This window comes from Entelurus aequoreus, linkage group LG05 (genome assembly GCF_033978785.1).
Source record: "Entelurus aequoreus isolate RoL-2023_Sb linkage group LG05, RoL_Eaeq_v1.1, whole genome shotgun sequence".
Taxonomy (NCBI): domain Eukaryota; kingdom Metazoa; phylum Chordata; class Actinopteri; order Syngnathiformes; family Syngnathidae; genus Entelurus; species Entelurus aequoreus.
Window position 1 is genome coordinate 77,761,924 of NC_084735.1, and position 16,888 is coordinate 77,778,811.

General features: G+C 41.1%; 1 protein-coding gene across 1 annotated transcript in view; it reads right to left on the reverse strand.

The window, feature by feature from the left end:
- Window positions 1–1,421: 1,421 nt before the first annotated feature.
- Window positions 1,422–16,888, reverse strand: part of LOC133651061 (remodeling and spacing factor 1-like) — a 30,710-nt gene continuing 15,243 nt past the window's right edge. The window contains exons 7-16 of the mRNA XM_062048971.1: window positions 16,547–16,834; window positions 16,332–16,436; window positions 14,361–14,440; window positions 14,237–14,288; window positions 14,054–14,169; window positions 13,911–13,978; window positions 10,009–10,222; window positions 9,165–9,379; window positions 7,000–7,179; window positions 1,422–3,324 (exon numbers count right to left, since the gene is read on the reverse strand). Coding sequence (XP_061904955.1) covers window positions 2,843–3,324; window positions 7,000–7,179; window positions 9,165–9,379; window positions 10,009–10,222; window positions 13,911–13,978; window positions 14,054–14,169; window positions 14,237–14,288; window positions 14,361–14,440; window positions 16,332–16,436; window positions 16,547–16,834 — 1,800 coding nt within the window. The 3' untranslated portion in view covers window positions 1,422–2,842. The remainder of the gene's footprint in view (window positions 3,325–6,999; window positions 7,180–9,164; window positions 9,380–10,008; window positions 10,223–13,910; window positions 13,979–14,053; window positions 14,170–14,236; window positions 14,289–14,360; window positions 14,441–16,331; window positions 16,437–16,546; window positions 16,835–16,888) is intronic.

The following is a 16,888-nucleotide window of genomic DNA, read 5'->3' on the forward strand; positions in this document are numbered from 1 at the left end:
ACAAGATACTTAACGTTCGAACTGGTAAACGTTGTTATTTTTGGCAAATATTAGCTCATTTGGAATTTGATGCCTGCAGCATGTTTCAAAATAGCTGGCACAAGTGGCAAAAAAGACTGAGAAAGTTGAGGAATGCTCATCAAACACTTATTTGGAACATCCCACAGGTGAACAGGCTAATTGGGAACAGGTGGATGCCATGATTGGGTATAAAAGCAGCTTCCATGAAAAGCGAGGGTCAACACTTTGTGAAGAAATGCGTGAGCAAATTGTCGAACAGTTTAAGAACATTTCTCAACAAGCTTTTGCAAGGAATTTAGGGATTTCACCATCTGCGGTCCATAATTTTATCAAAAGGTTCAGAGAATCTGGAGAAATCACTGCACATAAGCGGCAAGGCTGAAAACCAACATTGAATGCCCGTGACCTTTGATCTTTCAGGTGGTAATTATCAAAAACCGACATCAGTGTGTAAAGGATATCACCACATGGGCTCAGGAACACTTCAGAAAACCTCTGGCAGTAACTACAGTTTGTCGCTACATCTGTAAGTGCAAGTTAAAACTCTACTGTGCAAAGCGAAAGCCATTTATCAACAACACCCAGAAACGCCCATCTAAGATGGACTGATGCAAAGTGGAAAAGTGTTCTGTGGTCTGACGAGTCCACATTTCAAATAGTTTTTGGAAACTGTGGACGTCGTGTCCTCCGGACCAAAGAGGAAAAGAACCATCCGGACTGTTATAGGCGCAAAGTTGAAAAGCCAGCATCTGTGATGGTATGGGGGTGTATTAGTGCCCAAGACATGGGTAACTTACACATCTGTGAAGGCGCCATTAATGCTGAAAGGTACATACAGGTTTTGAAGCAACATATGTTGCCAACCAAGCAACGTCTTTTTCACGGACGCCCCTGCTTATTTCAGCAAGACAATGCCAAGCCACGTGTTACAACAGCGTGGCTTCATAGTAAAAGAGTGCGGGTACTAGACTGGCCTGCCTGTATTCCAGACCTGTCTCCCATTGAAAATGTGTGGCACATTATGAAGCCTAAAATACCACAACAGAGACCCCCGGACTGTTGAACAACTTAAGCTGTACATCAAGCAAGAATGGGAAAGAATCCCACCTGAAAAGCTTCAAAAATTGGTCTCCTCGGTTCCCAAACGTTTACTGAGTGTTGTTAAAAGGAAAGGCCATGTAACACAGTGGTAAAAATGCCCCTGTGACAACTTTTTTGCAACGTGTTGCTGCCATTAAATTCTAAGTTAATGAGTAAGTTTTTCAGTTCAAACATTAAATATCTTGTCTCTGCAGTCTATTCAATTGAATATTAGTTGAAAAGGATTTCCAAATCATCGTATTCAGTTTTTATTTACATTTACACAACGTAACTATTGGGTGTGGGAGAGACGAAGCCAGTGTAAAATAAAAACCTCAATTTTGTTTGAGGCTTGAAAGCACTTTTATTATGACAAATGTACAAGATCATAAGAAATAACAGTAAACAAATAACGGGGTCATAAGCTCTGTACACAGGGCATGGGAAAAGAGGAGGAAGGATTTAGGGGCGCTGTTCCTCCTAAATTCATGAGGTAACGAGAGAAAAACGTAATATACTGTTCACTGGCACCAGACCATGCAGCTCTGAACATTTTTTTTTTTTGTATGTTTTTGGCCAGCCTTACATGGTAAATAGAAACAAGCTTCAGTGGTCCTACTGTATGCCAAGCCCCTCCCCTTCCTGTTTTATTGTCTAACAATAAAACAGGTCACATGCTAACATTTGTTGTCTTTTGTTGGAAAATTCATAATACCCTAGGATAAAAACTCATGCAATCCAATAGGAAGAACTGCCGTGTGGTATTGGAATTAAAAATGCCTCTATAGATATATTACAAATAACTACACACACATTTTTACAATCTTGACTTTAAAAAAAATGTATCTATTGTGTACGGGAAGACAAGATCATAAAAACGGACCCTTTTTTATGAACGTACAAAGAAAATAACACTCTTTACAGTTGCTTAGAGACACCACAACCAATCAACATTTAGATATACAAAAAAATACATTATATATATACTGTATGTATAAAAGTCCCGACTAGATACTGTTATTAGGGTTTGTCTTTGCTCCCTTTCCCCCAAAACGTAGGAACACAAATGGCAGTTAAAATGTGTACAATATGAAAAATGGCATAACAAAACAAGATCAATTCACATCCGGATTGTGATTCTGATTCATCCCGATTCTGAATCAAAAACTGATTGAACCGATTTTTCAACCAGAGCTTTTCTAACCTGTTTTGACAACGTTTCATTAGAACTATACCAATAAATACATTGCCAGAATTGGTTTGAATTGAGAAGTGAATCGGATCATTGGGTGCCCAAAGATTTACTTACACCCCTTGAGGACGCACGGGCTAACTTCTAGACTAGGCGTAGAAAATATGGGAAGTGTATTTATTACGCCTCACCCAGGCTGGAATGAAGTACCTCACTAACCGCCATTTTTCATCTTCCTGTGTGAACTCGGGGAGCAGCGCTCAGCCTTTTGAAGGCGTGTCGGCGCCGTGACATAAAGGCTGCCTGTGTGAAAGGGATGGGGTTTATTTCCAACAGCAATAATCCTGCATTGCTGGCTGCTGCGTAAAAAGGCGGCCTAATGCCAGATCTTCTGCCATTGTCTGGGATCTCTGCATGAAGAGAGACCTTTCTCTAATGTCCAAACAGGAAGTGTTGCGGAGAAACATTTATAAAACAATAAAGTTAATGAATATAAAAATACAATAGCACAAAAATGTAAAGAAATATTACACCATCTTTTTTTTTTTTTTACAAGTCTTCGTTATTGCAGACATAGTCCACCAGGTCCGTGACGCCCAAGAGGTCGTCTTCGTCCTCTTCCTGTGCCGCCCCCTCCTGGCCGTTCCGGCTGATCACGCCCTCCACGCTCTTGGTCTGTCCGTTGGCGGGCGGCGGAGGCGTTGGCGTCGGCTCGGCCGCGTTGGAGTCCGATGTGTTTGTTCCCTTCGCCGTGACGCCAGCGCCCTCCTCGGCGGCGTTCTTCTCCTTTGGTTTCTCGGATTCCTCCTCTTCGTCGTCGTCCGAATCGATGCGGTTTACCCGCTTACGGACGGGCCGGTCCTCCTCGGACGACTCGTCCGAGGTGTTGTCAGAGTCCTCCTCCTCCGAGGCTCTCCTGCGCTTGAGGGCGAGGCGCCGGCGCCGCTGCCGGGACTCTTCTTCCGAGGAGTCGCCTTTCTTCTTCGCTAACTGATCCTTGGAGCCCTCCTCAGAGTCTTGGGAGAAGCTCGCTGGAACACACAACCAAACAGATCTTTCAAATCATGTAACAGTTCTTAGAACATGTCTTGACTGCTATGGACTCTTCACGGATGTCAGTTCTTAGCACCAACCAGCAGGCGGCGCTAATAATTCAAGCCTCATGCAAGCTGCAGTAGAAACACTCAAATAACAAAGTTCCTTGTCAATAACGTAGATACACGACTAACGACAAACAAATACCGTATTTTTCGGACTATAAGGCGCACTTAAAATCTTTGAATTTTCTCAAAAATCGACCGTGCGCCTTATAACCCAGTGCGCCTAAGGTACGCAGTAATTCTGGTTGTGCTTACCGACCTCAAAGCAATTTTATTTGGTACATGGTGTAATGATAAGTGTGACCAGTAGATGGTAGTCACACATAAGAGATATGTGTAGACTGCAATATGACGCCAGTAAACAACACTAAAACTTGAAATGTTCCATTGAAAATAAAGAACATTACACACGGCACTCAAAAATATGTCAAAATGTTTTAGTACGATTTTGAAGCCGCACCGCTTGATGGATCGATCGTCCCATTACGGCTACCGTAGTCAGAGATACAAGTATTACTATGGTGTGTGTATAAGGACCGCAAAATGGCACCCATTAGCAGACATATTATCTGGCGTTTTGTTTCGCAATATTATGCAAAACCAACTTTTCTTATCTTTCTGATTAGTATTTGAGATCTGTCTGCATAAGTCCTGAAAATTTGCGTACGTGCACCAATGTAGTCCGTGCTGATGCCGTAGTCCATAAGCTTCTTCTTTTTTACCATCTTCTTGTTATGGGACATTCATCCTCTGCTGTTGCCATTTGTAATATAAAGTAGTGTAAAGTTCTAACTTATATCTCACTATGGAAGCGCTAAAACATAGCGGTGTAGTGAGTTTACATTATTCACCCAAAGAACTTTAGTTATTAGAGAGTTCCGGTCAGATGTTTTTTCACGGGACACATTTCCGGCGTTGTTGTTGCACTAGTGAGCCACGGATGAGGAGATGCCGCTCCGTTATTGATTGAAGTAAAGTCTGAATGTCATTTAAACAGTTAGCTCCATCTTTTGACACTTCTTCCCCTCCTGTCCTTGCACGCTACACCGCTACAACAAAGATGACGGGGACAAGACGCTGACGAAGGTGATCCACGTAAATAAGACCGCCCACAAAACGGCGCATTCTGAAGCGACGGTCAGAAAGCGACTTGAAGATGATCTGTAAAACAATCTATGCAACATTTTGACCATAGAACCACCATTACATTTTATGTAGACCACAAGGAAATGTCTTAAATACAGAAAAAAAATCATAATGTGACTCCTTTAAAGGCCTACTGAAAGCCACTACTACCGACCACGCAGTCTGATAGTTTATATATCAATGTTGAAATCTTAACATTGCAACACATGCCAATACGGCCGGGTTAACTTATGAAGTGCAATTTTAAATTTCCCGCTAAACTTCCGGTTCGAAACGCCTCTGAGGATGACGTATGCGCGTGACGTAGCCAGTAGAACACAGGTATGGCTTCCACATTGAAGCCAATACGAAATAGCTGTTTTCATCTCATTCTGGATGTATTCTGGACATCTGTGTTGGTGAATCTGTTGCAATTATGTTCATTGCATTGTGGAAAAAGAAGCTGAGCAAGCAAAGAAGAAAGTTCTCGGTGCAAAGCGGACATATTTTGCGAAGGAAGTCAGCAGCAACACAACACAGCCGGTGTTTCATTGTTTACATTCCCGAAAGATGCAGTCAAGATCGAAGAACTCGGATAACAGAGACTCTAACCAGGAGGACTTTTGACTTCGATACACAGACGCCTGTAGAGAAGTGGGACAACACAGACTCTTACCAGGATTACTTTGATTTGGATGACAAAGACGCAGACGTGCTACCGTGAGTATGCAGCTTTGGCTTCCAAACATTTGATCGCTTGCCCGTACGTGCGTGTCACGTACGTAACTTTGTGTAAATATATAAGCTTTATGAACCTTGGGTTAGGTGAACAGTCTTTTGGGCTGAGTGATTGTGTGTGTTGATCAGGTGTTTGAATTGTATTGGCGTGTTCTATGGAGTGTTGCGTTGACCAGCATTCAGGAGCTAGGAGCTAGCATAACAAACACCTAGGTGTTTTTATGCAGGATTAATTTGTGGCATATTAAATATAAGCCTGGTTGTGTTGTGGCTAATGGAGTATATATATGTCTTGTGTTTATTTACTGCTTTAGTCATTCCCAGCTGAATATCAGGTACCGTGAGTAGCAGCTGCGCTTCCAAACATTTGATCGCTTGCCAGTACGTGCGCGTCACGTACGTTACTTTGTTTAAATATATAAGCTTTATGAACCTTGGGTTAGGTGAACGGTCTTTTGGGCTGAGTGATTGTGTGTGTTGATCAGGTGTTTGAATTGGATTGGCGGCTTATATGGAGCTAGGAGCTAGCATAGGAGCTAGGAGCTAGCATAACAAACACCTAGGTGTTTTTATGCAGGATTAATTTGTGGCATATTAAATATAAGCCTGGTTGTGTTGTGGCTAATAGAGTATGTATATGTCTTGTGTTTATTTACTGTTGTAGTCATTCCCAGCTGAATATCAGGTCACCCCCGGCTCTCACAGCATCTTCCCTATCTGAATCGCTTCCACTCCCCACTAGTCCTTCACTTGCACTTTACTCATCCACAAATCTTTCATCCTCGCTCAAATTAATGGGGAAATCGTCGCTTTCTCGGTCCGAATCTCTCTCACTTCATGCGGCCATCATTGTAAACAATAGGGAACTTTGCGTATATGTTCAACTGACTACGTCACGCTACTTCCGGTAGGGGCAAGCCTTTTTTTATCAGATACCAAAAGTTGCGATCTTTATCGTCGTTGTTCTATACTAAATCCTTTCAGCAAAAATATGGCAATATCGCGAAATGATCAAGTATGACACATAGAATAGATCTGCTATCCCCGTTTAAATAAAAAAAATTCATTTCAGTAGGCGCCTTTTGTTTGAAAAAAAGACCTGAATAGACCAGCCCATCGGCAGTGCGCCCTTTAATCCGGTGCGGCCTATGGTCCAGAAAATACGGTATATATAAAAACACTAACCTATTTATTATTAACAATCTGGAATGGACTTACGTTGTCTTTAAATTGAAGTAGATTGGTAATTGTTTTTTCGCGACACCTATTGGCCTCAATAACCTGCCTCCACAAATACAATCCTGGAGGAACACTGACCCTATAATATGCCTTTTACAGTTTTAAATCAAGTTATATATAAAATTGTACTTGCAAAATGTGCTGTCACACAACATCTGTCTTGTCAAAGCAGCTTCCTGCATAAAAACATGAGTGAGTGAGAGACAGCGCCCTCTGCTGGATTCAAAGGAATCCCCCAACCTCAATATCATTAATATTTGGTTAATATTCAGGTCACGAGATGTAAATGGAGTATTGTTATCGTTTTTGGATGTTTTTTAGTGGGATTTATGGGCGCAATAGATTTTTCCAATTAGTTGCTTTGTCAGCCACCTCGTACTTGCCATATTTTATGAATTAGAATGCATAAAAATGACTATGAATGATGGGAAAAAATCCCCAAAAAGTGCAGTTCCTCTTTAAGACATGTCCAGAATAGTTGTGTGGTTTCTGGATGACTCTTACCTTCGCTGTCCGAGCTGTTCAGGCGGCGTCTCGGTTTCGTTTTGTCCCGGTTGGTTTCGGCCTGAGAGCCTTCGGACTCGGACGTTTCTGCGTAATTCACCTGTGCCTTTCGACTCCGCCGCGACCGCCGCCGACTCATGTCCAGATCGCTGTCGCTATACTCGCTGGAGCCTTCGGTCGCTGAAGGCACAAAGTTAAAACATGATAAGCAAAATCGACCTTTAAAAAAAACTAAAAACTATGTAACAGCAATGTGTCCTGAGAGCCTGTTACAAACACTGAACATAGGAAAAATCTACCTAACTCCACTAAGTGCAGGCTTCGCTACACATCTTAAATTAAGATTTACAGCTATCCTTCTATTAGCTACATAAATGAGAGATGTAAGTTTAATCATTTTGTTTTCGTCCTTCAGCATATACTGTCAGTGATTCTCAAACTGTGGTAGTGTACTGTATAATCAAGTGATTAAAGTACAGTGTTTTATTTTCCTATATTATCAAACACAGTGTTACTGTTCGATCTGTGTGTAATGTTACAGTGGCAAAAAATATTAAATATAACTGTTAAATAATACCTCTGCCTTATTATAAATAAACATTGATTGATTGATTATTAATGAATACTTAGGCCTACTACACTACTGTATTTTAATGTTTGTCATTATGGCGGTATTTGGAGAGCCAAGTGTTTTCTGAGGTGGTACTTGGTGAAAAAAGTTTGAGAACCACTGCTCTATGCTAACCTAGCGTGATGTTGCTGTGTGTGTCATAGACATAATTAAAGTAGACGCAGCATCGACTGCTACTGCCTACTGGCGCTGACGAGACGCGTGGCGCTGACATCTTGGAGTGGTGATCCGCTCCACTCAGTGCAATTCATTTGGCAGGAGCAATGAACTGTCAGCGCATTTAATTAATCTTACCTCACTGAATACCACTGATTTTCACACGTTTTTTTTGTCATATGTGTAGCTATGATAAAGGACACATGTTTTGGGGTGTTTTATTATTCATAGTTTGCTTAACAGTAATAAGAATATTGTTATATGCTATAAGTGACCAGACGTCCGAGATCAAAACTGGGAATATAATCCCAGAGAGGGGGGGGGAAAAACGGTCAGCTATTTTTAAATTCAAGAAACAATATGATTAGGTTATATATACATGCGTGTATCCTACATAAAAATTGGGTTGGAAAGCTAGACTAAATTTAGGCTTGTATAATACTGTATAGCCACTGTCCATCTGATTGTCTAGTTAGCTAACATATATTACCCCACCCCCACACAATCTGGACTGTGGTCCTAACTTTTACCCCTGTTGGCTTTTACAATCTTTATCTTCATCATTTATTTCAACTTTATGTTATTCAAGTATGACATTTTTAAATTTAATTAATTTAATTGACAAGCAGTTCTATTATGGTCATACTCTTGTTGGCTAGCGGCTATGATTTCAGTACCATTGAAGATCTTTGCTCCTTTTCAACTCTGTGGTAATATCCTTTTCACAAAATACAACCAATAGTACTTTAATGATAAATCTTACTTGTGAAAAGTAATCCCCCCGATTCCTATTTTCAACAGTCCGCTCATTTGAGCAGGAAAACGCTGAACACCAGTCCGGCATCTTTGTTTTCTACCTGTCAACTGTCAGTTTAGGCTGCTCCTCATCACCACTTCAAGATGGCGGCCGAATTTCTCGCGTCAGAGCAGCCAATGCTACGTCTACTTATAAGATGTCTATGGTGTTTGTAGTGTTAGCATGTAGCTCACATAGCTATGCCAGTGTTGCTAAAGTTTGTGTCCTCCTGTCCCATTCCTTCATGTTACATAGTTGTCTGTGATATAGGACACGTTGGGACAAGTGCAAAGTTACATAGTGTATGTAAACAATGGAGTAGGTACACAATGGTGCTTCTTGGAGAGACAGACTCTGTCAAAGACAAGCAAAGCTTATTAATAAATATGCGTGTGCCCAGTTAAAAGTTGTAATTTCCCATTAGATTTTGGACCAAACACTTCTGTTCCAAAAGGCTATTGTGAACCTCAGAGACTTGCCAAAATACTAGATTGAGATATTATATTTTATTACATTAAAAAAACTACAATATGGGACCTTTAAGAAAGTGAACACTCCCAAAAGGGCCGTAAAGCAACACACCTATTTCCTCTTCGTCCACGTCCTCATCTGTTTCCACTTCCTCGTCGTCAGAGTAGCCTTTGGGTCGCCGCCGCTTTCGAGAGCTTCGTCGTCGCTTCAGCGTGTTCCTGCTGCGGGAGTTGGCCGTGCGACGTTTGCCGCTGCTGCTAGCGTTGGAGTCCGCGTCCGTCTCGGCTTCCGCCTCGTTGTCGGTCACCACAAACTCCTCCTCGGAGCTACCGACACACCAGAAAAACGTGTTAAGAGTTGAGTCTTCAGGCGCCCTGGTAGGTCTTTGTCAGAATAATTGTATCGAAGTTATCGTGACAATCATTGGTACTTTAACTTTAACAAAACTTTGTGTTTCAATGAGTTCAGCTCGCCCTGCGAGAGGACAAAAGCTGTCTTTGATCCTACAAAGCAAAAGGCTTATAAAACTTCACTGTGTAGGATGGGGAACGACATGAGGATGTGGGTTTATTTCTTCTATTGTAATCCACAGGAAGATTTTGTCTTGACCCGAGAGCTACAAAGCGGAGAGAAAACAGGACCTGACGCAAGCTCCAGGGACCTTTTCTTTTAACTGTTTTACGACCTTTTCTTTGAACTGTTTTGTGAACAAGGCAGCGGCTGTTTACGACCCCCCTCCCTTAGAAACAGCTGTTGCCATGTAATCAGGGAAAGTCCAAATAAAAGTGGAGGCGTACAATCTTTCGTCAGAGCGTGGGACGACACTGTAGAAGGGTACAGTGTCTACGCGTTTCTCCTCAATTGAGCTAAATTGAATTATGTCTGTTTAATTCCTTGCTTCTTGTCTTGTTTAATAGATGTCATCAGTGTTTGAACCTGACAGTCTCTCGGCTACCTTTCGCTGAGGCAAAACTCGTCTTCGCTCTCCTCCTCGTCCACCGTGCTGTCGCTGTCCAGGTCGTTGAGACGCCTCCGCTTTTTCTTGCGCTGCCCGGCGCTGGGGCATGGCGGTTGGCCATTTTCCTTGGCCTCTTCCGACTGGATGATGGTGGCCATGTCCTTGCCTCGGTTCCCCGTGATGTTGGCCATGTCTTTACCACGGCCGGCTCCTGTCAAGCGATATCGAGAGAAGGACACTTGGTCATTTCCTCATTTGCAAAAGGATATGAATGGGTCTATGATTGCTTTTACCAACTTTATCCTTCATTTTTATGTGTATGTTGATATAATAGCAATATATTACAGTACAAAGGGGTAACGGTGGCAAGAGGAAAGTGTGATGATTTTATTGTTATTTTCTAGTCTTATTGATTTATATCACTACCACTATTATTTTTTAAATTAACTTATTAATGTATTATTTACATTATATTTCGTTTTCTCATACATTTCACACTTTTTTTTAGATGGTGTTCATTTTAGTTATTCTCCAGTGTGGACACCTATAGGTGGTGTTTTTCCTCAAATCCTCAGTGCAATGTTTTGTTTTGTTATTGTCAATAGTGTAGTGTTTACATTGCTTCTTATAAAGAAATTTGCTTTACTATACAAACATTTCTATTTACGAGCCCTGTTCAAGAACAAATAAGTTCATAAATCGAGGTTCCACTGTATTGTTTTCAAGTTTGAATCAAATCAAATCAAATTTTATTCATGTAGCACTTTTCATACACAGGCAAGTGGTAAACACAAAGTACTGTACGCAAATTTAAAAAAAGAAGAAAACACACACAAAGCACAAATGCGTGCGCATGTACTTGGTTCTATTGACAATAGCAAACAAAACATGGCGTGGCACTGAAGAGTGAGGAAAAACGCCACCTATGAGGCATCCACACTGGAGAATAACTCAAATTAGCACCTTTTAAAATAGTGTGAAACATAAAATAAAATACAAATAATACATGATAAGTTAAAGCCCTACTTAAGAACTTTTAGTTTTGGTAGATTTTGGCAGAACCAGTGGACCAAAGCAGTAGTGACCACATTACCCATGAGGACCAGCGCATAAATCATCAGAAAATACCGTCACGTACATACAAACTGACACGATAATACCACAATGATTGAGTGTGACTGATCTTTCCACAGTAGGAAACTACATATTTTACCCAAACAGTTTGCAGTCATCGCATTGTTTTTTCTTCATACAGTACTTTGAGCTTGTTGCGTTGCTCGTCGTGTCAGTGTGGAACTTCGACCTATCAAGCTGGTGGGTATTTATTGCTACCACACACATTTCCCATAGCTAACATTAGCATTCATTTTGATTTGATCATCGAAAATTACTTACTAGTCCAGAAGGAACAGAGTCAAGGCAGCATTGGTCTGAAATTCCTCCTCGTCTTTGAGCTCACGCCAGCGAGTGAAAGCCGGGCACATTTTGATCCTTGACTGTCTTTTTATCCGGGTAGCCTCCCTTTATCTTTTTTTGTGTGTCCTCAGACAAAACTTTAGTTTTTTTATTGTTGCTTTGCAGCTTCAGCCATGATAGCAATATTTGCACGTAGGCGTAGTCGTCGACTTCTGTTTTTTTAACAAATGGGGAAAAGGGTAGTGAAGTATGCCGTAAAGCAGTTTGTACATTTGTAGTTTTTTGTGTGGCAGGGCTCCTGTCACCCTCTTCAAAGTTGTTTAGGGCCAGTGAAAGCGATACAGACCTCCTCAGGTGTCATTCAAAAGTTCTAAGTCAAAGTTATGAAAATATTTTATGAAGGTTGAAAAGTTACTTGGTACTGCTTTATCAAAAAACATAAGACTGAGAAAATAATAGTAGTAATATAGCAATAAATACGATAGAACATAACGCAATAAAAGTACAACTAATTAAAAACCTAAGAAGAGTTTAACATGATTAACAAAAAGTCTTATTAAAAAGGTGTCTTTAGCCATTTTTTTTATATATTTCAACGATCTCTGCAGTCCTGAGGCTCTCTGGCAGGTTGTTCCATAGGTGGGGGCAATGGTGGCTAAATGACGCCTCAACATAGGTCTTTGTTCTGGTATTTGGTAAAGATAAAGGCCAGTGCAAGAGGATCTCAGGATCCGCGAGGGTTGATATTAGAGGTGGAGGAAATAATCTATATTTAGATGCATCGCAATTCGGACAAGGACGATAATAAAAACTTATATAAACATCAATAATCATTATATTTATTGTAAATAAAGTAATGCAGACAGTTGTCAAATTTGGCTGACTGCAGTGAGCCACCTCACCAAAAGATCCGAGCAGCTCCTTTATTTTAGGGCATATACGTTCCAGTTATGCACACATTTCCATTCATTTAATAAATGTGATAGGAACTAATTTAACTGTTTCCTATTACAAATGCACTGTTTTTAGAAGTTGCTGTTGATAAACGCTTATTTAGTCAAACGAAAATAAATGTAAAACTGGATTAATATACATAAATTAAAGATGCATCAATAATCAAATTTTAATCATGTTGTAGCTCCTGAATCGTAATCATAAGATTCTCACCTCTAGTTGATACGGTAAAAGCAGGTCAGGTCCATAAAAACATTTGAAAACAATTAATAGAACTTTAAAATCGACCCTGAAGCTGGCGAGGAGCATAGCCAGCGATTTATAAAACTTGTGTAATGTGCTCCCGCCCTCTGGTTCTCGTCAGCACGTGTGCAGCTAAGTTTTATAATAATTGTAGACTTCTGATATTCTTTTTGGGAAGACCGTAGAGCCGGGCTTTACAATAGTCTAAACAACAGGGAATAAAAGCATGCATTAGCACCTCCGCGTTGGCCTGAAAGAGAAGTGTCCACCCTGAGACTGGGAGGTTGTGAGTTCAAACCCCGGCCGAGTCATACCAAAGACTACAAAAAATGGGACCCATTGCCTCCCTGCTTGGCACTCAGCATCAAGGGTTGGAATTGGGGGTTAAATCACCAAATGATTCCCGAGCACGGCGCACGCTGCTGCTCACTGCTCCCCTCACCTCCCAGGGGGTGAACATGGGGATGGGTCAAATGCAGAAGACAAATTTCACCACACCTAGTGTGTGTGTGACAATCATTGGAACTTTAACTTTTAAACGGGCAGACACTGCCTATGTGCTTAAAATGATAAAAATCTTACCGTATTTTTCAGATTATAATCTCCGGAGTATAAATCGCACCGGCCGAAAATGCACAATAAAGAAGGAAAAAAACATATATAAGTCGCACTAGAGTATAAATCGCATTTTTTGGGGAAATTTATTTGATAAAACCCAACACCAAGAATAGACATTTGAAAGGCAATTTAAAATAAATAAAGAATAGTGAACCACAGGTTGAATAAATGTACGTTATATGAGGCATAAATAACCAACTGAGAACGTGCCTGGTATGTTAACGTAACATATTATGTTAAGAGTCATTCAAATAACTATAACATATAGAACATGCTATACGTTTACCAAACAATCTGTCACTCCTAATCGCTAAATCCGATGAAATCTTCTTCCTCGGTGTTGCTTCTAAATAATATTATTTGATATTTTACGGTAATGTGTTAATAATTTCACACATAAATCGCTCCAGAGTATAATTCGCACCCCCGGCCAAACTATGAAAAAAAAAGCGATTTATAATCCGAAAAATACGGTATTTTCAACATGTGAGATGAAAGTCAGCTCAGAGTTAGAAATCGCGCCCATATTTTTTATAGATTCGGTTGATTTAAAATCCTGTAAGTTTAGTAAAAATAGTGTATGGCAGAGTTGTTTGGCAACCAGCTTTGCGTTCTGCTTTGAAAGTTAACTTTTGCTTGGATTTATTTTTGTCAGAGGGAGAGCTCACCTCCTCCTTCTGCTTCTTTGATGTCTTCTTCGATGGCCTCCTCGATGGCCTCGTCAAACTCGTCGAATCTGTCAAGTGAGCATGCGGGATTAGCATTCATGCGCTAATGGGTTACCGGTCAGCGAGGGAGTGAGCGCTCTTACCTGTAGCTGATGGATTTCTTGGCCCTGGTTGACCTTCGACCCCAGCTCTTGCTTCGCTTCGAGTCTTTCTTCTTCTCTTTGACGATCATCTCTGGCTTCTCGTCCTCCTTCTCCGCCTGACGGCAAGAGATAAAGTTAGAAAAGTGTATAAAAAAAAACTGCGCGCTGCCTCTGCATACTCACAGGTGTGATGATGTTCTCCAGACTGATTCCGACATAAATGAGACGCTCTTTCCTGGGGAAAAACACAAGGCGACTACGACGTCAGTGACAATCCAATATGGCAGCCCGCAAAAGAAAGCCTCACCTTCGGTCCGCCCGCTCTTTTTTCTTCAAGGCAGCGTCAAGGTTGAGCAGCTGCTCTTCTAGTTGGTCACAGAGCTTTTTCTACAGAGAGAAGAGCACGGTGTTCATGGTTTAGCAAAGGGGTGTCCAAAGTGTGGCACGCAACATATTTGCCAGGAAAAAAACTAAGTAAAAATTGAAGAAAAAAAAGACAAAATGTAATGAGCAAAATATAATACTAATAACTCAAGGGTGTCCAAACTATTAAAAATCAAAGTATGCGGGGCCAATTTTTTTTTGTCAAAAAAAAAATAAAAAATGCCATAAACAGACTTTGTACATCACAACTTAGGGTCAGCTTTGTGTTCTAATTTAGAAATCGTGTTATTAGTAGGGGTGTAACGGTACGTGTATTTGTATTGAATCGTTTCGGTACGGGGGTTTCGGTTCGGTACGGGGGTGTACCGAACGAGTTTCTAAGCTAAAGTCTTAACAAGCTGCTTTGCTTCTTCTGCCTCTGTCTCAGCACCCAGCATTGTCCCACCCACACAACCATCTGATTGGTTACATACAAAGCGGTAACAGCCAATCAGCAGTGTGTATTCAGAGCGGTAACAGCCAATCAGTAGTGCGTATTCAGAGCGCATGTAGTCAATGCTTCAGCGTCGAGCAGATAGGTGTTTAGCAGGTGAGCATAAGGCAGCGTACTCTCCCCAAATTATAATAAGCACCTCCCAGTCAACTACTAGTAACATCACTATGAGCCCGTTGACGTTCTAGAAACTTAAACTGCAGCTCAGCTCGCTCGCAGTCCTGGCTTGAGGTGAAGGCTAATTAGCTTTTAGCGTAATGTTAGCTCATTTTGCGGTGTGTGTGTGTGTGTGCGTGTGTGTGTGTGTTAGGGACAGCAAAGCCTTGTCTGTCTGTTATTTCACTTGAACTCCATGGTGTTCAGGGATGAATAGTCTCTCCTATTTCTATTGTACTATTTTTTCAGCTATAGTTAGATTAATCATTAGTAATGTAGCAGCCTAGTTTTGAATGGCAGGGTCCCTGCTATCACATGTTGATAAAAATATAACATTTACATAATAAAAATCAACTACAGGCTTCCCAAATGCCGCAATAAATTAAGCATGATGAGTTGACTTGAAACTGTTTAATGTTGTACTTTTTATGTGGAAGAAAAGTTTTGTCATTTTATTTAATCTGAGCAACAACTTGAGGCAGTTTAATGTTGATTAACGTGGGCAGAATTATTATAGTGATCCCAATGTTAAAAGGATAAAGCCATTGTTTACAAATTTGGTAAATAAATAACCAAAAATTTTATATTTTGTTGTTTTCTTACTGTACCGAAAATGTACCGAACTGTGACCTCTAAACCGAGGTACGTACCGAACCAAAATTTTTGTGTACCGTTACACCCCTAGTTATTAGTATCAAAATATCATTTTTTCCTAGGAATCAGTTTTATTGGCCAAGTATGTTTAACACACAATGAATTTGACTTGGTAGACTGTGCTCTCTTTATACAATGTAAACAATAATCACGAACTAAAAATATAAACTTAAATAACTACCGGTATATGTGCAAGGCTAATAAAACAATAGTGCAGTGGTGAAAAGAGCAAAAAGATGATGACGTGAACATGAGTTCGTACATTTACATTCTCATTTGTTTACGTCCCTGTTTTTCCTTACATTTTTACGGTTGTAAAAATGTGTTGCGGGCCATCAAAAATCGAACTGCAGGCCGCACTCCGGACACCCCTGTAATAACTAATAATAGTCCATCTTGTCACCTTTAACACAAAACTGACGTCAAGTTTTGTCTTTATAAATATATAATATCTAATTTTAGCTTCTTTTTTTTTTTTTAAATGGCCTCTGCATACTTTGACTTTTCAATATTAAACTTTGGACGCCCCTGGTTTAGCACAAGATGGCGGCTCTCTGGAGACACACACGTTGAGGAACAATCAGCACGTACATGCTGGCAGGGCGAGCAGAACCATTCGCCGTCAGGGATGATCATGAGTGGCGGCCTCAGGCAGGCCGTGTGGTAGCCGCTGTCGCACGAATCGCACAGTAAGATCTGGGAAAGACAAATGACAGACTTACATCAACAGCGCCTCTATTGTTTGCAACCAAGTAGTGCACTTTATTTTGCCCACAAAGACATGTTGTGATAAAACATCTACTCACCAGCTCGGGGTGATTGGGAAGACCGCAGTGTTTGCACGGGTCTTCGTTGGGCGGAAGGTTGTCGTCCGAGGACGTGGAGGAGTCTGACCTTCGTCGTTCGTAGCGGCGTCGGGGTCCCCGCCGGCTCCGCTCCACCTTGTAGTCCTCGTCGCTGTCGTCCTCTTCGCTTTCCACATACTCGCTGGACTCCTCGTCGCTGTCGCCATCTTCGTCATCCTCGTCTCCCGAGCCTTTCCTTTTGTGTCGGGTGCGCACGTTGGACCAGCGCGTCTTCCGTCGTTTGCGCGCCTGAGGATCAAAGGGGAAAATAAAAAAAAGACAGATGGAATTTAATGAGTGAAA